This window comes from Acomys russatus, chromosome 11 (assembly GCF_903995435.1).
Source record: "Acomys russatus chromosome 11, mAcoRus1.1, whole genome shotgun sequence".
Classification (NCBI taxonomy): domain Eukaryota; kingdom Metazoa; phylum Chordata; class Mammalia; order Rodentia; family Muridae; genus Acomys; species Acomys russatus.
In genome coordinates this window covers 15,336,177-15,359,989 of record NC_067147.1, presented here as the reverse complement: position 1 = coordinate 15,359,989, position 23,813 = coordinate 15,336,177, and the positions used below count along the sequence as shown (strand labels likewise).

The 23,813-nt window shown below is 39.7% G+C and overlaps 1 protein-coding gene across 4 annotated transcripts in view; it reads left to right on the top strand.

Annotated features, from left to right (window-relative positions):
• The window catches only part of Ptchd4 (patched domain containing 4), a 180,164-nt gene that overhangs the window by 53,700 nt on the left and 102,651 nt on the right, over nt 1–23,813 (top strand). For 3 of the 4 annotated variants that reach the window (XM_051152942.1, XM_051152944.1, XM_051152941.1), the window contains one exon: nt 8,804–9,284. In XM_051152942.1, coding sequence (XP_051008899.1) covers nt 8,804–9,284 — 481 coding nt within the window. The remainder of the gene's footprint in view (nt 1–8,803; nt 9,285–23,813) is intronic. The other variant, XM_051152943.1, reaches the window with a different exon arrangement.

The following is a 23,813-nucleotide window of genomic DNA, read 5'->3' as shown; positions in this document are numbered from 1 at the left end:
AGGAGGGATATGGAGAAAGGAAGAGAGAAAACAGGAATATTTAGTTAGGGAACAGCAAACAAGATAGACCAGATTTGAATGCCAAAAGGAGAGGAGTCTCTACAGAAAAAGGAGTGTGAAAGCACAGAGTGTCTTAGAGCATGCTCAGGCGTTGGCTAGTATTTAAAAAAAAAGAAAGAAAGAAGAAAAGAGACGGGGCATGGGGGAGGGGTGGGCAGGAAGATAAACTCAAAGAAACTGGTAGACCGGAGTGCAGATAATGAATCTCCGCCAGAGACTGCACTACGTGGGGTGAGGGTATCCTGGGAAAGATAAGCACAATATCTTTTTAAAGGGACGATTACTCTTCCCATCTACTTAGCATGGGTTTAGGTGAATTAGACTTTCCACAGGATGGCATCTTGGAAGGCCAGATAATTGACAGGACCAGCTATGAAAACTGTTGAGGGAGAAGACAGTGGTGTATAATGTTTTAATCTTTGGAACATGTTTCCATCCAAGACATGATATCTGTTTTCATTATTTTGATAAAAAGAAAATAGCTTTGCTTCAGTGGGGCTCAGCATAAGCCTGATACCCATCATAAGCTGCTTTCAAGGTTATTGTAGTGTTTGCTCCTCAAAAGCAGAGTCCTTAAGATCACTGACGAGATGGGTGGGTGTTAGAAAATAAGCATCACTCATTTCGACTATGAAAAGCCCAAGCTGCAGTCCCAAAGCTGTTCATCAAAGGGGTTAGCATCCAGACTAGGATTTTATTCACACATGGACTTAAGGCCTCAGGGAGGTGGCGGTATTTAGGAGAAGAATGATAACATATCCAAGATGGGGCTGGGAGTATAGCTCAGTAAAAATGAACTTGGCTAACATATGTAAGTCCAATTATCAGTACACACACACACACACACACACACACACACACAATCTTAGCTCTCTTCTGATGCCTCAACTCTTCATCCAAGCCAGGAGTGAAATGGAACTGCTGTTTCTTGGGTCCCTCTCCTCCCTATATCTGTCTCCTGTCCTTGCCAATATAACTCACATTTAATACAGGTGATAACTATATTCATTCAGTTTATAAACATATGAGAATATTTTTACCAATAGGGAAAATCCAATGTGTGTATGCTATTGTGTATTAAGCAAACAAATATGGTTGAGGTAATTATATAGGGATCTGAAGAACAAGTGACTTTTACTACCTAAAAATTTTGTTAGTTCCATTTGGGTTACTGTTATTTGTTGTTGCTTATGGTATCTCTCTGGAGATTAGTCAAGAGAAAAGAAAGAAGTGACTTTATCCAGATTTAGAAAGAGATAACTTCTTGTTGCTATGGAAATGAGCACAGGTTCTGTTGTTTCCCCATTCTTCCTATTTTCATTTTATCACAGTAAAGAAAATTGATCTAGTTTGCTTTGTAGCATCTGATGGATTCAACAGTGAGGAAGCATTTGGTTTCTATTATTGCGATAAACACCATGACCAAAAACAGCTTGGGAAGAAGTTTACTTTAGCTTCCGTTGTAGCCCATTCTGAAGAAAGGTCAGGGCCAAACTTAAAGCAAGAAGCTGGAGGTAGGAACTGATACAGAGGCTGTGGAGTAGTGCCGTTTACTGGCTTGTTCAGTCGGCTTTCTTATAGATCCCTGGACCACAAGTCCAGGGGTGGCACTACTGCCCAGTGAGCTGTGTCCTCCCACATCAATCAATATCAAGAAGATGCAAATTACAGATTTGCATAAAATTTACATACTAGGAAACCACAACAATTGGATGGTGGCATTTTTCTCAGTTGAAGTTCATCTTCCCAAATGACCCTAGCTTGGAAAAATAGGACATTATTTAATGAAGAGCACATCAGAACTTTAGAGATAATGTAAAGCATACTTTTTGCCTCACCTGAAGGAGAGGAAAGCTCAGAGAATCCAGTCAGCAGCTGCTGCCACCCTGCTTGTTGTAGCAAAGGTAGAAATTAAATCCCTATGACTTGCTCCTGTGCCTATGTTCTTGACAGCACATCTCAGACACCTGCTGGGAGGTGAAAATAACTTTAAAGGACTAAGTGAATAAACAGTATTATATAAATACCCTATGTTTTGCATATTAATAAGAACAATTCGAAACCATTTCCAAATACTAATCACACTTTATATTAGCATATTTAACCCTCACAAGACCTTACAATTCTTATTTGATAAAGCTACAGAAATAATTCATGAAAGTATCATCTTCAATTGTCGTTTAAGCAGTAATAAATCTTATGCTCAAGGAGTTTAAGACACCTGTGCTCCTTGTCAGGGCTGCAGCTGGGACCCTGAGCATCAAAGGTGGTCGTTCAAGTCTTTTCATATAACCACGATCTCGCACATCCTCTCTTTCCGGTACATTTACAGATTATTCCAAAATATGTCCAAGTGTGTTAGGAAAACGAGTGTTGCAGCCAGAAACCCGAATGAAGCCACTGTCCGTGCTACTGTAGCTGTACAGCATTTTGCTGGCTTACTCCCTTTTGGTCCCGTGTTCTCATTGATGCCTTGAAGCCACTTCAGTATAAGTCCTCATAGACTAGTGGAAGAGTTGCCTAGGACAACACAAATCAAGATCCTAAGTCTCTGTGCTTGTCATTTGGATTAAATCATTCCCTCCAAGCTCTGTCCACCAATATACTGGCACACTCTGTTAAAAATCATTTTATATTCTGGTTGGCTAACATTTTTGTTTTATTTCAGCAGCACAGAAACTTGTGTTTATTTATTTTTTAACTTTCCTCTCTGAAAAACAATCTGAAATATTACATTTTCTGAACTTAAAATATGGCGAAAAGAATTACATTTATTCTCTCTTAGGGACATTTTAATGTTTTAAAGACCTCATCTAGAAAAGTTTTTTTTTTTTTTTTTTTTTTTTTTTTTTTTTTTTTTTTTTTTATTCTTTAATCAAGTACCTTGTAGGAAGTTGTTTTCTCCTTATTAGCTTATCCCTTCCAAATATGAAACCCTGTGAAGGAAAATCAAGATAAGTGATGATTTAATTTAATCCTATTTTGTATTTACACTTTACACTGGGGAGTGAAACAAAGAAATACATTAGGAAACAAATATGAAAGTATTATTTATACAAATAAACAAAATGTCATCATTCTTTTTAAAATGTTACTACCTCCTTCGTATGCAGGAAAACTTTCTTTTTAGTAATAAAGGTCAGCTGACCATCTAGAAGTTTATAATATCTTTGCAGAATCTGCCTCATTGGAAATCAGGGAAACCCGTGTTACAATTGCCTTGGCTAGGAGCTGTGCTGACAAATTATTCTACAGTCAGAAAGTATATGATGTTAACCTAGCCTCTAATGAAGTAAATGCCTGGTTTGCTTCCTAATAACTGCAAAGCAGCATTGAGTAAGCTTTGCCCTGCACAGCTGTCTACACCACAGATATCGCCACATCCCTTATCTCTGTGAGAACAAATTCTCTGATGTTAACTCTGAGTTTAATTTCCTCTTCACTGTAGAGGAGTGGACTGGCTGGAAGGGATTTAAAGGCTACAAAGAAGTAGCTTTCAATCCAAGCTGAGGGATCCAGGGACTTTGCTGCACTGCTCTTGTTGGATACGGACTTTGATGGCACTGGGACAGCATTGTAACCAGCGATTTTATTGATTCACCTTGCAACAACTTACCTACCAGAGTCTGCCTCAGCTGGCATTTTCCTTATGCTGCATCCAGAATCCAAGATGCTGCAGGATTTCCTAACTGACTTGTTTTGCCTCAGTGTCATCCTGACACCCAAAATCTTTTCTCTGTGATGCATGGGTGTAAGAATTAAAAAAAAAAAAAAAAAAAGTACAAGACTTTCTCCTGAGTCAACTTGCCAATGTTTTCACACTCAGCTACTAACTTATGTCCTTGACGGTGCAATGTCAAAGGACCACCACACCTCTCTAAACTAACATCTCATCACTCCTTTCAGCTCTTTGAGTATCCTGTGTCCTTTGCCTTCAGACCCTGATGCATACAAGCTCTTCCCCTTTTCTAGCTGTCTTGCACTCACCGAAGCCCCCTGTCTGTTGACTAATGACTTATTGCTGGCATGTGCTGTAGCATAGTGAAAGCTAAACAGTAACACATGCTGGAGAAAATGGTACAGGGCACTAAGGGGGTTGAAAATATTTTCAAATCATCCAATTTTAACAAAATGATCTCTCAACTATAATGTGATTAGTAATTTACACCTGAAGGTGAGTTCCCTTAGTTAACAAATGCTATTCAGAGGGCAGACTTGTTTGAGGCTTCAGTTAATTAGTAGTGAGCAACCAAGTAAAGGTCCTGGGCTCTCAGCTAGTGTGAACTCTAACTGCAGAGACAGAAGAGGAACGATTGGATGATTATATACACTCATCTCAGAATCATTAGCAGGAAGCTCATAAAATAGGATGATGCAATGGACTGAAATGGCCTGCTTTGGGGAACCAGGTGTCCTGTATAGACTATATAATTTAAATCATTTTTTAAATATAAGACCTCTTTCACTGGAAGTAGTCTCGGCTTCAAGAAGAACAATAGAAAAACATTCAGTGCAAAGGGAACACCAGATACAAACATCATGAAGTGGAAATTAACTTGATGTGTTCAATGAGGAAGAGGAGTGGAGCATGTGGAGAGGAGAAGGAGGATGAGACAGAGCAGTATGCAAGGTCAGAAGCATACCCAGCCGTGGCCACGCACTGTTCTGCAGGCCTGATAAGGAGCCCCTGTGGCGGGCCTGCTGCAAGTGCCAACCAGTGGGCAGTTTTAGATGTAGAAATGAGGTGGTCTCATTTGCAATTGTATGAGCAGGCTCTGGCTGTGATGTGGAGAGTAGACAGAGAAACAGCAGAATCGGACGATGATATACACAGAGTCCTGATGCTACCATGCTTTATTGACATGCCAGCTGTGCTGAAACATCCAACCCATTGCTCTGATAGCTGTAAGACCAGTGTTTCTGAAATCCAGGCATCTTCAAACTCTTTATTTAGGTAGTATTTTCATATGGCACAAGAGCTTAAAACTTAACTTCCATATCCTATAATCATCATTTCATATACTTATATCTCCATCTGTTAAGGACAAGAAAACTGAAGACAACACAGGCAATAAACTAAGGAGAAGTTTTCACCAATTAGAATGAGTTGTATGGTATAACTCAAGTCACATGGCCTTCTGAGCAATTCTTTGTATTGACCTTACTGGATGTAGTACCACTCCAAGGAAGTTCTCTACAAGACACAAATACTTGATACACTCATTCTTAGTTTCCCCTACTTAGAAATATCTAATGATTGATTAGTTTGAGACTGACCGTATCCAGTAGTGGAATGTTCTTATTCCCATAGTCTGTTTGACTGAGTTCCTAAGGACTGTAGTGGGATAGACTGGCTGAGCCAACTGCATGTACTTGTAACCGCTTAATAGACATCTGGGATGTCAAAACACCTCATTTATATTGTACAAGAACATAGATTTAAGCCGGGATCAGAAATTAATTCTTTTTCTATATTTATTTGTGTATTTATTTATTTATTTATTTATTTATTTATTTATTTATTTATTGAGTATTCTGTACTTCATGTGAGCCAGAAAGGCAGAAGAATGCACCAGATATAATTATAGATGGTTATGAGTCACCATGTGGTTGCTGGGAATTGAACTCAGGACCTTTGAAAGACTAGCCAGTGCTCTTAAACTCTGAGCCATCTCTCCAACCCCAAGAAATTCATTCTTTTTTATGTAAATATAATGGAGAAGGATACAACAAAGGTGTATCTTTTATAAGATATTTTTATTAAAATGTAAATTAGGCAACTCCAAAAGGAAAGTTAGCAGCTGGTAAAACTCAATAAAACTTGGCTATTTAAAAAACTATATATCTTTTAACTTTTGACTTTGGTCCAGAAATACAATCACAGTGCCTTCCCTGTCCACTATAATCTCCAAGTGAGACCCGAGGGATACATAACTCTCTGTGCTGCTATTAAAGTTCCCCAGAGTTCTCTTTAATGACAATGAGCTAAGACCAGACATGGCAGCACATTCTTAAAAAGAAGCAGAGCTTTGGGGATGCAGGCTTTCTCAGATAGTCAGACACAAAAATACAGAATTTCAAAGCTGTAGAAAGAAAAATTGAACCAAAACATTATGTCAACTTTTATATAAATGAGCAATTTGTGTATACTGGGCAAATGCAAACTAAATCCACATCACTCCGTTCTGGGGCATAATTCACATCTCCTTTCTCAAGGCTTGCCAACAACACTCTTTGCAAAACCCAATGGGTTTAAACATGAAATTTACAGCTAAACATTCAGTTCGATATTTTTTGTTCATTTTTTTTAATGTATGCAGTTGTTTTCACCTCATGTAAGTTTGTGCACCAAGTGAGTGTCTGGTGCCCATAGAGACCAGATTAGGAGTCAGATCGTTTGGAACAGGGGTTACAGATGGTGCTAAGCTGCCTTCTGGGTTCTGGGAATTTAGCCAAGGTCCTCTGGAAGTACAGCCCAGGCTCTTAATCACTGAGCCATCTATCCAGCCCCAGTTTGGTTTTATAAATACAAGAAATAGCAAGATTATACAGATCCCATGGAAGTAGTCAATACACCAAGGGAGAATACTCAATTTAAATTGCTAAGAAATAAGTTGTTCATCTGGGTTTGCTCAGGTTTGGTTTCTTAAGGTGATTATAACTAACTATTTAGCACGTAGGACCAGGCACACAGAGCGACTGGCTGTGACATTGTTCTCTTTCAGAGTTTCATCATTCTCCCAGCTGCACTTGCATCCTCTGAATATCTTAAACCTCCCATGTTTGCAATACACACTGAAACATTAGAGTTACTTTTGTACGTGTTAAAAGCAAACAAATACAAACAAGTGTCACGCATCTAGATGCCTAGGTTAAACAAATCCATGATGATTATCTCATTTACTAGCTACGTGCCCAGTAGTTGCATGTAATCTCCTATGGTCAGCATAGTGGTCAGTGTTTTTGCTGCCCTTGCCTTTAGAAGTGTTCTTTACTAAGAAACAACTCTTTTTTTTTTTAATAAATCTTTTTTATTTTTTTAAGATTTATTTATTATTATGTTTACAGTGTTCTGTCTGCATGTATACCTTCAGGTCAGGAGAGGGCATTAGAGTACATTATAGATGGTTGTGAGCCACCATGTGATTGCTAGGACTTGAACTCAGGACCTGTGGAAGAGCAGGCGGTGCTCTTAACCACTGAGCCATCTCTCCAGCCCCCCCCCCCTTTTTTTTACCTTTGTGAGCACATCTTTTCTGACTTTGTTCACATACAAACTACTTACAGCATAAGCTTTCTTTTGTGTCTGCAACTCACCTGCTACCAACAGCCTGTCTTCAGCCCTATAAGCCATTCTGGAGCCTGCTTTTGAGCTCAACATTCCATCAACTGTGGAGACAGCTGTGACAAAAATGAAATTTCCAAATAGATTAAAATTTGGTGATGGCTGCAGGGAACTCCCTCACTGGCTGAGAACAACTGTAGTGATTCTGTGTCCATCTGAACTTTAAGGATGAAGTACCACTTTGCCCAATTCCTAGGACAATAATCCTATCCACACTTCTGCAAGTCCAACTTTGAAGCTGAGACACCATTTGGTGACACTACCTGAAAGTCTTACCGGCCGCATTTGGGAATTTATCTCTAAGAAAAGTCTGAGACAGAGTCAGGTGTGTAGGAGACAGGGTGGGGGTGAGGAGGATTCTACAAGCCAGTACATTCCTGCCATATCATATGCAGGAAGTCTTTCAATACCACACTAGTTTTTAGAAAGGTTTGTATCCTATTCTGAACTGTTGATCTAACCTCAGTAATGTAAGAAAGTAAGAATCTTCTTATCGGTATGTTGGTAAATATATTAATTCTGGAATGCTTCGCATATTTATATATAGGGTGATTATTTTAATTTTTGAAACTCAATGACAATTTTCTTAGAATTTAAAAGGGAAACACCTGGGGAAGCCAAACTGTAAATATCAGAAACGGCTCGAGGAAGAGACTGGACACAAGAAGGAAGAGAAAAAGGTGCCATTGAACACAGCACATAGGTCAGACACACGATGAACGAGCAGACACATGGTGGGGAAGGAGGCTTTAGAGAAAGTAAAGAATTTCAAAGTATCAGGGGAAAGATTTACTTAGGTTCTGGTCTGAACCTGAAAGAAATCAGCAAAATAGGGAAAATGGACATGCAGTGGCAGTGCCTTTCTGACTCACACCACAGGAGGGATGTGGCCCAGGAGAACCTCTTAGTGGCTCACAGAGATGCAGTGGAGGCCAGGAGCCCTGAAGGGGAAGAGTGTAGTATCTCATTGAAGAAAGACGTATTCCATCTCTTTGGCGTGGCCTAGGGTGAGCCTTGCCATGCTCTGTATTTATAGGTAAACATCAATCATGAGCTTCATCTGCCATTAAGGAATGGATTGCTATAGAAGAAAGCATTAGGAATAAAGTGCATTTGGGAAGCCAAATTTATGAGCCTTTTCCCTACACACGTGACAAGTCTGGTGTAGCTTTGCGACATTCTCTCCATCTTTATTCCTGTTTGTCATGCAGGGTCTCCCACGTAGGTCCAAAAGGTTGAGAATAAACTCCTGACTTTCCTCTCCACCCACATCACTTCCGCCATCACCAGCACCCTTTTTCTGCCTTCCATGTGCTTCTTCACTTAGAATAAGAACCTGCCCCCCTTGGAATGTGCATCCTTCTGGTAACTGAAGTCTCCCTTCTTTCTGTTTTTAAGGATGGGAGGAACAGTTTTATTGGACACCAGCTGGGCGGGGTAGTGGAAGTGCCAAACAGCAAAGACCAGCGGGTCAAGTCAGCCAGAGCCATTCAAATCACCTACTACCTCCAGACCTATGGTTCTGCCACTCAAGACCTCATAGGGGAGAGGTGGGAGAATGAGTTCTGTAAGCTTATGCGGAAGCTCCAGGATGAGCACCAAGACCTCCAACTGTACTCTCTGGCATCTTTTAGCCTCTGGAGAGACTTTCATAGGACCAGCATCCTGGCCAGAAGCAAGGTCCTGGTGAGCCTCGTGCTGATCCTGACCACGGCCACCCTTTCCAGCTCCATGAAGGACTGCTTGCGCAGTAAGCCCTTCCTGGGCCTCCTGGGGGTGCTCACGGTGTGCATCTCCATCGCCACTGCAGCTGGGATCTTCTTCATCACCGACGGGAAGTACAACTCCACCCTGCTGGGAATCCCTTTCTTCGCCATGGGTAACTATCCATCCTTGTGGTAATCGGATTCTTGCCAGTTTGGGGCAAGGTAGTACATTTCTTGGCTTCTCAGGTGGATATGTTTTAGTTCTGCTTTGGTGGGTCTGTGTGACTGTGTACATTTTTCCTTGGGGGTTGTGTTTGGTTTGCTTCTCTAAGGGCATCAAAGGACAGTATAGAATAAGCTATCTTTAGATCACACAGTAGGGAAACTCTTCATTTGTTTCTTCATAGCTGATAGATTGAAAGTATCAGATACAAAACTGAGGCGAATGGGTGCCTATTTCAAACATAAGTTTTATGTTCCCAATCATAGCCATCGTCAGTGAGAGTGACAGGGTAGTTACTGATAGTGACAAACAAAAATCCTAAGGACAACTGATGTGTTTCTATCTCAAAGGCCTTCTAAAGTAAACTCAAATTCATTTAGTGGTTTTGTACAGAAGCTACTTTATTCTTTTACGTGTTTAAAAAAATGTTTAAAATTATAACAACCCTGCCTGATGCCACTTAGATATATTATGCAATTTATATGTTTATTTCTGATGAAAATAATTAGTAACCATCCTTGAGATTATGAAATTTCTCTCAGCCAGACATAAATGATGTCCTAACTATGTAAAATGGTGTGTGTATGCATGACTGTATGTGGTGTGTGTTTATGGATATTGCCTGGGAACAAGCATGAGTGAGGAGTCAGAAACAGGGTGTGTATGTCTCGTTGATAAAGATCACAGGATGGTTTTATTTCTGGTATCCACAAGGTTCTGTTCAATGTTGTGTAAACATGTGTGACAATTCAGAAATTGAACTTCTAGGTTACGAAGTGACACAAACAGGAAATTCTTAAGTTATAATGAATGATGTACTAGCTTAAAATCGGTTTCAAACAAATTTCACTATTGGATGCTAAATTAGCAGGCATATTCACAAAAAGCCCTCGATGTGGCCTAAGCACATATTTCTGTTTACCTTTGCAAGCATATTTGTAAATGAACATAAGGCAGGCAAATCGTACAAGCTGAGGTCAGATGTCTTTATTGGGAATCCAGCTTCATTATAGTTTAATAAGCTAGCTCATCTAGCTGAACACCCAATTCTTGCCTAAAATACTAATGAGGGTCTTCAAATGTTTTTCAGAATATAATGAAAGATACTAGTCGAAAGTAAACAGTCAACAAATAGCTACAAGTTTTAGTAGGTAAATAACATTGTATGAAAGTGCAGTGAAATCCACAGAAATAAGGAAACAACCTTTGGCTTTATGCAGCTGAGTCTTCAAGTCTCTTCTTGACTTGAAAAGTAACAAAAGACTTCTAGGAATCCCACAGTAAGATTTACAAATAAAACATGGTTTCCTCAAACTTAGTCAAAACCAGTGGCATCTTAATTATGGAATAAAATATTTTGCAGAAAAGAATAGAATTATACACTCTAAACAAACAAAATAAAAATAACTACCCCTGCTGATACTGGACTGTAATGTCAAGTCTACAAGGGTAGAGTGGTGTTTTCCATGGTGGTGGAAAAGTCCAGACCTATAGCACACTCTTTGTACCTATCTGCTGACCTTTGCAAACACACATCAACTCTAGACTAGACACTGTGGGCAAGAACTGTCGGAGGACAGGGAGCCACAAACATGTGTTTTAAAAAATTCTGCTTCAGTGAGACTAAGATTCAGTTTTCATTCAGGTTCTCTGCTTCTGTTGTCTGTTGTACTGAGTAATCAGTAGCATCTATCTGTTCTGGTTCTTCACATAAAAATGAAAAATTGGGACTACTTATGAAGATGCTACAGCATTATTCATTTCATCATTGAATGTAGAATTTTATCATCCCTTTCAAAATTGCAGAGTATATTTTTGACAGTGTTTTGTTTTTTGTTTTCTTAATATATTTTATTAATTTATTTATATTACATCTCAATTGTTATCCCATCCCTTGTATTCTCCCATTCCTTCCTCCCTCCCTCCCATTTTCCCCTTACTCCCCTCCCTTGTGAATGTGCTGAGGGGGTCCTCTTCCCCCTGTATGCTCATATTAACCTCCAACCTCTAACCATGGCAAGAGGGAGGGAGGGTGGGAAAGAGAGGGGACTTAGGAAAACAATACAGCGTTGTATACAGAGCATCAGATAACTAAAGCTATGAGTCACAAAAAGCACATGGCCGAGAAGGTGCTGAAGGCAAATGTGATCTTAAATATAAATAAATGTTACTTTTCAAACACATATATACCAGTGGCATGCACAACATTGGTTGATGCACACCCTTTGGTGAATTATTGTTTATGCAATGTCCAAGCTAGATCTAAAATCAGTGGTACATGGAAAGAAACCCAACACTTCTTATAGCTTCTACTTCTATCCTAGTTTACTTTCTGTGTAATAAGCATGACCAAAGGCAATGTGGGGAGGAGTTTATTTGGCTTATACTTTCACATCATAGCCCACCATGAAGAGAAGTCAAGGCAGGAACCTGGAGACAGGAACTGGAGCAGGAACAATGGCGCAACCTTGCACACTCTCTTTTCTCCAGACTAGCATTCAGATGCCTTTCATATGCCTCCCAGGACCACGTGCCTAAGGGCAGCTTCACCCACAGTTGACTGGGCCCTCTTAAATCAATCACTAATTTAAAAATGCCCCTAGAGACTTACGCACATACCAACATGATGGAGGAATGTTCTCAATTGAGGTCTAATCTTCCCAGATGACACAAATTTGTGTCCAGTTGACAAAAAGGAAAACAAACAAAAACTATGACAATTTTTTTCCATCTTCCTGGAGGAATTTTGTGTGCCAAGATTCAAAATCCTTTACCTTCATCAAAGCTGAGTCCCAAAGCTGCATATATCAATGAGAGAGAATGTTCTATAAACCAAATAGGCACACATCTGGTATATATTTAATTTGAATCTTCCTTCTGTATTCACTATGGGGTTTTTTTTTTTTTTTTAATCTATTTGATGTCTCTACTCTCATTTCAGAGGCACATACAATGTATCTAAATATTCTTCCTTTTAAAAGCCAATTCCTGTTTTTATACTTTTCCTTGATGTTTCCTTGAGCAAAGTTCTATTTCTCAGGCTACAGTTTCCATTTTGGGGCTTAGGAAGGATGACTGTAGGTTTATAGTCTCTCCACAGGCAACACGTCCAGAATTAGAATACACTTTTAAATGCCTGAAGTGATTCAAGCCTAGTATTCTTTCTCTAATCAAGAATAAACTAGTGAAGATTCTGCCAGTTAAATTTACAACTCACTGTTGATCTTTTTGTTCTAAAGGTTTTCATTGGCATGCATTTGCTCTTTATGAAGGGGGAAACTGAGCTAATACCATGCAAAAATGCCAAGCTGGCTTATGCTCTGTCTTGTGGAGTTTCCATAGATAGTTGCCAGGATGTACAGAGCCTTGCCTCCTTATTATTTTTCTGCTCACACTGAGTTTGAGCTGACTCTCACAATAGTTATCTTCAAACACTGGTCACACACTGGGAACTTGGTTTTTGCAGGCAGGCTCAAGGTTTACAGATATAAACTTATATGCATCTCAAACTCTACCTTATCAATTGACATTTACTGAATACTGCAATACTCAAGATATTTAGGACTATAGACTCAAAGGCTTTGAGTGAAAATAAACCAAGTCCTTACTCTCATTGATTTTACACATAGGTCCAAGACAAGGGAGTGATGGGGCAGCAAAATGGAAAAAAAATGTAAATTTTGCCACATTGTTGACAAATGGTGCAGAATATAAAAGTGAAATGGCATGTGGGATAAAGAGCATCAGTGTCTGGAGGAACTCAGTCTAAAATCTAAAATTCAAGTAGGAAAGTAAGTGAAGTAAGTGAAAGAGTCACATAGAAACAGAGAGAAGTGCTTCTGCAAATGAGAAGAGGAGCTGAGAAGAAGAGAGAGGGGATGGCTGGAGTAGAATGGGGAGCCCACTAAGGAGGAGGCTAGAAAAGGTACAGGGAGATGCTATGGGTCACTGGGCAGTTAATATGAGATAGAATATGACGTGAGACGTTTTGAGACAAGAAGATACGTTCTGATACATTTTCCAAGAGACTTTGACTAAGTTGTGTAATGCAGTCTACAATACAGCAAGAATGATGAAAAGTGTTATCACAAAGCAACCCTGCAATGATGTGGTAGCATCAGAACATTGGCAGTGGTGAACGTGGATACAATTCAGAATATTTGCCTAAAAGTCAAATGTACATGGTTTGCTCAAGGACTGGGTATGCCCCATAGGAGAAAGAGTGGCAAGACTAACTCCAAGGTTTGCGGAATGAATAATTAATAGACTGCAGTTGCCATTGACTGTGCTAAGAAGGCCTTTGGGAGAAATGTGTCACATGTTCAGGAGAAAGTAATCTACAGTTTAGTTTTGTGCCTGCTAAGTCAGAAACAGCCATTAGGAATCCAACTTCAGAAAAGTGGATCAGACTAAATGTATAAGGTTGTGTGGAAACAGGCTCAGAAGTTGGGGCTGGAGATCTGTGGCTTGTCATGGCACCAATAATATTAAATAGTACAAAAATCTGCTAAGGTCAACTAGAAAGGTGTATATAGATGAAAATAAATGTCTTTGGCTCAACCTGAAGCACTTCAGTACTTTCGGACAGGGAAGATGGAATGATCCAGAAAATGAACACTAAAAATGATTAGACAATAGAAAAAGCCTGCAAACAAAAAAGAATAGTGTACTGGAAGCAAAACAAAGAAGAAGTTCATGAAAGATCACGATGCCAATCATGTAAGAGATTCTAATGCCTTGTGTCCAATGAGAACTTTGAAGTGGCCTTTGACTCATCAATCTGATGGCCAGGGATGACTTTGACAAGAGCTGCTTTAGAGCTCATTGAGGGAGAAAGGGTCACTTAAAGAAGTTCAGTGCGTGAGGAAAGAGAGAAAATAAGGACAGCGTCTATCTTTGCATTGTTTGTTTTGATTCAAATGTAAGGGCATTTATGTATGGTAGGACATGGTCAAAAGAAGGAAACATCATAGTAAATGAGAAAGAAATGGCAAAATTATAAAAATGAATGTCATTGAGCAGAGACAGTTTGACATCTAGAGCACAGGAGACTCACTGACTTTATATATGGCCATAGCCAGTCCAGAGAAAAGGAAAGGAAGAATATAGGTGAAAATACAGCGGGTTGGCTGATGAAAGCATGGGAGCTGGCATGTGCAAGTTTTCTCCTGTGGCTTCAATTTTGTCACTTAATTATTGAGGAAATCGGCAGCTGAGACTAGCCATTGCAAAGGAGGCATTTATTTTTTGAAAATGAAAGAAATGTGACACAATCACTTGCAAATGTTGAGGCTGAATTTAAAATTTTGAGAGCAACTAGAAAATTAGAAGATTCCTTGATGTTAGTGTTCATAATTTTAATAAACTAATGAGTGAGAAATAATGCTGAACTTTTAAGTCTCAAGTTACAAGAAGCTGGGTGAAGACGTTGAATTTGATCATAAAAAAGGCATAAAACTTTGTGATAGTTTGGCATGATATTGTCATCTACAAAGTCCGTGCTTGAGAAAAACACAGTTTAGTTACATTAAAAAAAAAAAAAAGGTGCCATGCATACAAAAACAAACAATAGGAAAGAAAGAACATCTCAATGTTTATAATTTTGTGTTGGACCACGTGCTATCTTGGAGCATGTGCACACACTGGGCAGAGCTGGGCTAGAGCAGTTTTGATCTTCTTCATATAACTGGTACCAATTTTTGATATATCTGAAGAATGATTTCATCATGGACTGTATCTAAATGTGTGCTTACCAGCGTGGTGTTCTCTAAATAGTTAGACCTCTTATATGAGATAAACAGGCTTCTAGAAAAGGAATTTCAAAAAGGCTATGCAGAAGGTGCAAGTCTAGTCTGCATACAAAACTTGTATCACGTCAAAACTGTCACGTTCTTCCAGCTACATACACTTATGAGGGTCAGACAAGATTCAAGAATGGCACAGTAGGGCTCCATATCATGGGGAGTCCCTTGGCAAGATGACATTGCAGAAGAGTGTGCAAAGCTAGAGCTACTCTTCTGGCAAATAAAAGTTGTGGAGCAAGAAAGATAAAGCAAAATCTAGAGATGATTGATGCAAATGTTTCTCAGAATAGATTATTCCAATGAAAATAATTACATTATTCCCTGTCTGGTATGGAAAACAAGTGCAGGAGGACTTTTGGACTTCAGAAGACCAGACGGATGGTCTTGGTATATAATAGATTTTAACCCAAGAAAATTAGCATCATCAAAAACTATGATAGTAGTTGTGGTGGCCACAGGTACACGTAATTATTAACAAACCATTAACCAAAGTGAGAAACTGTGTCTGGGATCTGTAAATAAATCCAAAGCACACTCAGAATAATTTGTACAACATGTAATATGTACTTTGAAATGTGGTGTTTTCAGAAAGGACAAAGAAACAACATCTGTGACCAACCATGAGGATGAAGAAAGATACTTATAACACCCTCAGTCTCAGCAGCATAGGAAGAGGGTAGAAAGAATAGAATCTTCTTCAGAAAGGAATGTTTAGAAGTAGTGTACATAAATAAGAAACAGCCAGTTTTCATTAAAGCCAAACTCTAGAGATACCCGAAAAAAAAAAAAAAAAAAAAAAAAAGAAGAAGAAGAATTGAGAAGTAGTTAATCTTGGTAATGGAGGTATGTCTTTAAGAGCACTTTTAAGAGACTGGGAGTAATGAGGGAAAGGTCAGAGTAGGACAGTCAGAACTGTATGGGAATATGACTGCTAAGAAGAGAACTCAGTCTCTTCTACCGTATTCAGTGTCTATTGAGAGAGATGTAGGGCAAGTGTAGTAATGTTTGCCCAACATCTTCCCATCCAAATCACAGACCTTCAGGCTCCAGCAATATTTCTTCTTTTTTTCTCTCTCTCTCTTTTTTCTTCCTCTTCTTTATTCTCCTCCTTCTTTCTTTCTATTCCCTCCTTCTTTTCCTTCATTTCCTCATCTTTTCTCTTTTTCCTTCTCTTCCTCCCTCTCCTCTTTTTCTTTCATTTTTTCTTCATTTCCTCATCTTTTCTCTTTTTCCTTCTCTTCCTCCCTCTCCTCTTTTTCTTTCATTTTTTCTTCATTTCCCTCTTTTCTTCCATTTTCTTATCACTCCTTCCTTCCTCTCTCCTCTCTTCTTCTCTTCTCTGTCTTCCAGCTTCCTGTCCCCTATAATCCAGTCTCCATACACAACATTGGTGGCTGGGCTGTTCCTAGCCACTCTATGCAAGACCGTGAGTATTTCCCAGCTCCTTCTGCTCAGCATTCCTAGAATTCATCATTGTTTACATATACCCTGTTTAAGTTGTTATCTATTTTCTCTCACCAGAATGCAAATTCCTGCAGAATATGCATTTACCTTGCTCCATTTAGTTACTTCTCATGATGACAGACAGCATCTGGTATAGAATAGACTTGATGAATATGCATAGAATTGATGATCAAATGGTCTGTCAGTGGTTTTCCAATTAGGTTGTGATGTATTAGCGGATCATTAAACCAATGTCGGTGTCCTGAACATCATTTATAGTTCACTGAGAAGAAAAGACAATACAAAGGGATGGAAAATACCAGAAAATGTCTAGAAATTTCTTTGGATTAACTTTTCAAATATAGTGCAGTACCAAGGGGGATAATATTGATGAAGAAGGCAGCTAGAATAGCTCATCAGACACGCAAGTAGCACCTAATCTTGTTGGGATTAAAGCAAGGACTGTGTTACCTTTGTTCGTCATGCTTGTTTCACCTGCTACATGGCATCTTATCTAGAATTTTCCCTCATTGGGAAAGGCAACTGTGACTACATGACATCATTACCATTGACTGGTATGTCCCTTTAGTGTATATTGCTGTCCGAAATTTGTTAGAGTTACAGGCTGACTCCTGATTCCTTAAGGTCTTATATAGCAGTGGTTCTCAATCTTCCTAAGGCTGCAACCCTTTAATACAGATTGTCATTTTTATGGTGACCCCAACTATAAAATTATTTAATAGCATCTTCATGACTGTGGTTTTTTTTTACTCTTATATAAATATTTGATATGCAGACTATCTGATATGTGAACTCTATGAAAGGATTGTTAGACCTCCCAAGGGGATCATGATCCACAGATTGAGAACAGCTGCACTATAGAATCCATCTTCATTTTTTGAATATGAAGTACTTGTTCAATTATGGTATGGGATTTAAGAATGAAGAATACTGCTAAATAGCACAATTTTACTCAGAGTAAGAAACATATAGACTGGCTCTAAAGACCTTAATTTGAGGCCGGTTGTAGGTTAGATTCTTTAAATGGAAATACATGTAAATATGCTTCACTGTGCCCAATTTGCAGTGCTTCAATTTTTACTTCTTGGATCAGATGACAAATCAGGACTGGATATTAAGCAGATAGGGAAATGAGTAGAGCAGCAATTTATGCACTACATTTCAGAATGATGGCTGTGCAGAGGGCTTCAAGTTTCCCAGCGAGGATATCTGAGCTGTCCTCAAATACACGTCCATCAAAAGCAGCCTCAACAATCCTCGTTAATTATAGTTGACTTGGCTGTCAAGTCAGAATGTTCCAAGAAAAATATTTCTGACACAGGCCAGCTGTAATTGCCAAGCAGAACGTGAGCTGCTTCAGAGTACACGTGACCATTCACACTCCGGAAACATCAAGCTGAGAACACAGTAAAGCTGTACCAGTCAGTGCCTTTCCAGTGGGAAAAAATAAAGCCCTTAACAGGTAAAATTTACTCTAAAAGTCAAGTTTTATTTCCTGTGTAAAATTAATTTTAAGCTAGAGTTTTCATACTCTTTCTTCTAATACAAGAGAAAATTGACATAGCAAAAAAAAAAAGTAAACCTTATGTCTATATTGAGGCCCTAGAGGACAGTCTCCTAAGGATTCAGGAGCCTCTGAGCACGTGATTCCACCTGGTTTTCTGAAACAGGTTGATTTCTACATGTATCAAATAATCTGTGTATCAGAATTGTGTGTCTGTACCTGTGTGTGTCCGTATGTGCATGCCTGTGTCTCTGTGTGTGCCTGTACACATACATTCTTTTTATGAATGTGGTACGTGTGTACCAATGTATTCTTGAGGTGGTCCTTGTCTTTCACTTTGTTTGAGATAGGGTCTCTGTGCTTTGGGGGGTGTTGTTGTTGCTGTTGTTGTTGTTGCTGTTGTTGTTGCTGCTGTTGTTGTTTGTTGTCCACTACGTATGCTGAGCTAACTCACCTGCTGGCTTCCAGGGATTCTATCGCTCCTTCTTCACATCATGTTCACAGGAACAAAAGGACTATAACTTCACGTGGGCTCAAGGGATCCAAACCCAGGACTTTCTACTTAAACAACAGGGTTTTTACCATTACTGAGCCATCTCTCCCACACTTTCCATTTTAAAACCTTTTTCATTATATAGTCAAGGTACTATGCCATATCAGGATATTTTAATACAATTATATATTGTACCTCGATTGTATTCCCTTCCTTAATTGTCACACTCCCCCTACCAACTCTCATTGTATTCTTTATTCCCTTGATTTTTTTAATCTTAATATATTATAATTTATTCAGATTACATCCTGATTGTTATCCCTCACTTGTATCTTCCGGTTCCAATCCTCTCTCCCTCTTCCACCCTATTTCCATCCCCTAGACCTCTGGCAGAAGGGAACTTCCTCCCCCACCATACGACTATCTACCTTTAGAGGATAAACCTGAGTACATCTCTGAGATGTTGCTGTTTCTCTTTGCCATGATTTACCTGGTGTAGCTGGGAGTAAGTATAGGTTCAGCTGAATGGTTCATCCAGGCACTGCTCCCATTTAAAAATCTCAGTAGCATCATAGTTAACAGTAGAAAGCAGCATAAAATGAACATCTGTGCCACATTAGTTCAAATATCTGAAGATATTCTTTGAGATGACACAATGAAAGACAGAGGTAAAGGATAGACATATTAGCGAGTGACAAATATTAAGTAAGGAAATGGATGTACTTTTACCAAAAAGAACAGACCAATATTAGATTAAGCTATTTTTAGTAACAAAAAGGTGGGGTATGGAAGAAACAAGGCAAATGACTGAGTTCGTCGGATAAAAGTAAATAGGATTGCAAAACAGGAGACATGGTGTTCAGAAGGGCTCAGCTTCTATAGGGTGGTGGTGGTGGGTGTGGTGAGGACCTATTATAAGTCTAGCTGAATTGGTGAGTGTGCCCTCTAAAATTCTATCATGTCTCCCCCACCCTTCCTCTGGGCTCAAGGGGCATTCAGAATTTGTGTACTATAATATTGTCATAATACTTGGGCTATAATTGGTGTCCTTAAAATTAACTTATTTTAACATTCAATTGATTCTTTTTGAGAATTACATACATGAGTACTTTATTTATATCAAATCTACCCCACACACTTCCCCTCCGAATTTTCTAATCCCCCCTCCATGATTTTTTTTGCTTTATTATTGTAACACGTACGTGTATATATGAAGACAACCTGCTGAGTGAGTCCACTTAATGTTTTCAGATGACAAGCTGGAATTAGATAACCAGTTAGAAGCCTTGTCCCTGGGGCAGACTGGTTCTCCTTCTTTCTGTAGCTCCTAAAGAAGGGGCGAGGCCTCGTGAGATGTCCCCCACGCACGTTGGCATGTCAAACTGTCATTATACAGATCTTGCCCAAGTCACCGCTTTGATAAGATTTTTTGATAATATTTTACGGGTGTAACACCCCATCATTTGTGGAAGACATGATCTAACAACTGAAGTCCTGATGCTCTGCTACTTGCACACTCCCACTCCCTCTTCCATAAGGTTTCTTTAGCTTTATGCGTGGGATTTGTATTATAAGGTGCATCACTTGGTCTCCAGCCACGACAACGCTAAACTTCTTTTGGATGAGGGCTGAGAGCTCCACTCTCCTGCGTATATGAGGGCAGGTGTTTAGGATGCAGCTGAGAATGATTCCGGTTTAGGAAAGGGAGCAGCAATAGCTTCTTCTCTAAGGTCCATGACTTCACCAGCCACAGGGAGTTGAGGTTCCCAGTACTGAGCACAAATGGGTCTTGAGTCGAGTTTGGTAGCTGTTGGTTACTGCTGTGAATGATTGCTTCTTTAATAGGTGTTTTAGCTTTCCACAAGCTCACAGGTGTGGACTTCTTTAGGCAGAGATGTAAATGTGAGACTGAAATTGGAAGCTCACTCGAAATTTCCATTTACTTGAAAAGGTTTTCAGAGTGTAGGTGTGATTCTAGATTCTAAATATGGGAGTTTTGTTTAATGATTTTTGTCTCCTTTTTGTCTGGTGCATCTTTTGGTACCTAAAGGTCTTCTGGTGGCTGTTCTTTGATTTACCTAGATGTAAGTAAGGACTGGCGTTTCTACCCAATACGGAAGTAAAGCCATCAAACCCTTTCTGTGCTCTGTAGTGGGATCAGAACCTGTATCTCTCCACTCTTCTCCCAGATTTCTCTCTGACTCTCCAGCTGTTTTCAGGCGAGCTTTGGTGAGTTTTGGGGGGTGGTGAGAAGAGCTAAGCTAGTAGGACTCATGGCCCACCCTCCCTGCTTCTGACAGTGCTCTTCACATTGTCTCATCCCTGCACAATGTCACTTAATGGAAAGTGACCGTGGGTTTACTTTTGTTTGGAAACTATCACCTGTATCACAGAAGAAAAGAGAAGGGAGAAGAAAGGAGAAAACAATGAACACACACACACACATACACACACACACACGCACACACACACACACACATACACGATTGTTCCTTTCCCATTCTATGCTGCCTCCTTCATAATATAGTGGAATGTAGACACTTAAAATGAAAGTGCTTCTAGCCTGAGTGACAGTGTTCTGGTTGACGTACTTGCTGTTGCCCACTTTGAAGTATTTCTACAGATGTAATATTCATTTCACACTTCCAACTTCTCTCTTACACACCAATTAGCTTCATTTAGAGGGTTGCGGGAGGTAAGGACTCCTGATCGCCAAGAAAAATGGAGTGTGAGAGTGCAAAGAGAGTCAGTTACTGCGTGATCTTTAGGTCCACTGTTTTTCAGTGTCTGTCTCAGAGATCAGGACAAAAACACAGTGACAAAACTGTCAATGCAATAACTCTGTTAACCAAGCTGACAAGAGATAAAAATGTTAGCCTGAACTCACGTCCCAGTAAGCTTTCTAAACAGTGAACTTCCTGCAATTCCTAACAAGGCTTTCTTTTGTTCACAGTGTGTAAAATATTAGTTAATACTCTGAAGGTTTTTCACACAATAAACTACAGCAAGGGGGACATCTTATAAATACCCTTCGTCTCAAAATTATTGTCAAAATCTCTTTGTTTACCAGATTCATCCTGATTCTTCCTGGGAAGTCTCTCTGTATGCTGGAGGACTGCCCACCTTGCTGGATTCTGCCCCTCTATGGCAACCTGCACCCCTCCCCCTTCATGCTGCTAATCACTCTCTAACTGGATCACTATGGCTTGCTATGTACTAAACAAAGTTGTGGCTGAAACTGGAAGGCAATCTTTCTTTGATTGGATTTAGTTTAGTTCAATCTATATTGATCAAGTGGGTTTGATCTTTAGTGGGTGACCCTTTTTCCCATTTCAAAAGGTCTGGGGTTCTTCCCTACTGCCTCTCCCGAGTCTCCAGATGATAGTTTTCTCTGAGTTGTGTTATTTCAGTTGCTTTATTGCCCTAGCCACTCTAATTTTGGATGTTATCCTGAAAAACAAAATGAAAACCCAAGATTGTCATAGGTGGTGTGAATCTTCCTGGCTCCCTTCAATCCTAGCTCAACACTGTTACCAAGAGATTGTAATTACAAAACTCAGCACTACAGTGCTCCAACAGCTGTCTGGCTCAGAGACAGTGGTTCATCCAAGGAGCCTACTGAGTTTTGTTTGCCAACTATTGCTTCTAAAGTCACTCACCTTTACATCCATTGCTTTTATGTCCACATGCACAAGGCTATTTCCTGTCTAATAATATTCTTTTTTTTTTCCTAGAAATTCCCAGCGTGTTTCATTTATTCTAATTTTCAAGGCTCCCTTTTTATGGCTTAAAAAATAACCTCCAAGTTCAGGAACGGCTATTAGTTTCCTTTTTTGCTTTCTCGGCATGCTTGTGTACATGCCTGCTTCTATGTCTCCTGCTGAGGTTCAAAGCCCACATTAAGGGATTGAGACTATTTTTGTATCCCCAGCCAGTAGAAGGGGCCTTAGCATAGTGTGGTAGGTATTTTAAGGTTATTTTGTACTGCTTGAATGGAGGGGTGCTCTGCCATTTGACCCACTATATACCCTGTGCCTCACTCCTGAGTTCCCAGAGCAGTACTGCTGCATTCTGCTTAAACTATCACACCATGGTTTTTTCCCCACTCTTTATCTTTCCTGATGCTTGTTCTACAAGAGTGATTTACTTCTGGGGACTGCATGACAGACCCTCTCTCCTTTAACCTCTGCCTTTTTGTTGGGTTTGGTCAATAAAACTCACTAGAGAAGATAAGAGGAAGCCAAAGAGAGACAACGAGCTCTCTCTCTTTCCAGCTCCTGCTTTCTTTGCTGCAGCACTGGTTCATTAGCACTAACTCTGCAGAGGTGGAAAGACCTTCTCCCTTATCCCCAGCTCTCACTGGTCCCTGATGACACTGTTCAGAGCATTTAGTCCATGGGACTAAAAACTAACACCTTCCTGCTCTTGATAATATTAAGATGCCAGCATCCTTTGTTTCTTCTGTTTTTTTTTTTCCATTGGCTCTGACCATATCTACATAAATAGTTTCTTGTTTATTTATTTGTTTGTTTGTATTTTGAGACAGGGGTTCTCTGTGTAGCCTTGGCTGACCTAGACTCACTTTGCAGACCAGGCTGATCTTGAATTCACCTGCTTCTACCTCCCAAGTGCTGGAACTAAAGGAATGCACCACCACACCCAGCTCATAAATAGTTTCTTAATATGTAAGTCTATAATTATATAACTTAAGGGATTTATATGTCCTGTCAAACCTCGTCAAATTTACCTGGCTATGGAGGACCCCATTATTGAAAGGATTGGTAACAACCCAGATCACACCAAGACAAAGTTCTCAACAAAAAGGAGATTTATTTGCCCCAGGGTGACAGAGGGCAGGGAATAAGGCAAAGAAAGGGGGTAGAGGATGGAGAAGAGGAGGCAGGGATATTTGCCCAGGGGGAGGGAGACTTCTGGCCATGCTCAAGCTGGCTAGACTCCATTCAAATTATGTTAGATTTGAACTATTTCCCACAAGTTGACAACATTAGCTGTTGTCAAACAAATGTTAAGGGCAGTGATGCCTCTTACTACCAAATCTGACCCTGGCCATCAGAGGTCCTAACAGAAGCCTGACTGGAGATACTGGCCAGCATGTGTACACATGACCTCTGTCCACCTCAAGTTCACAGCACCCTTCATTCATTGCACATCGTATATCCTTTCAGAGACCAAGATTTCACTCGTCCTGGGATT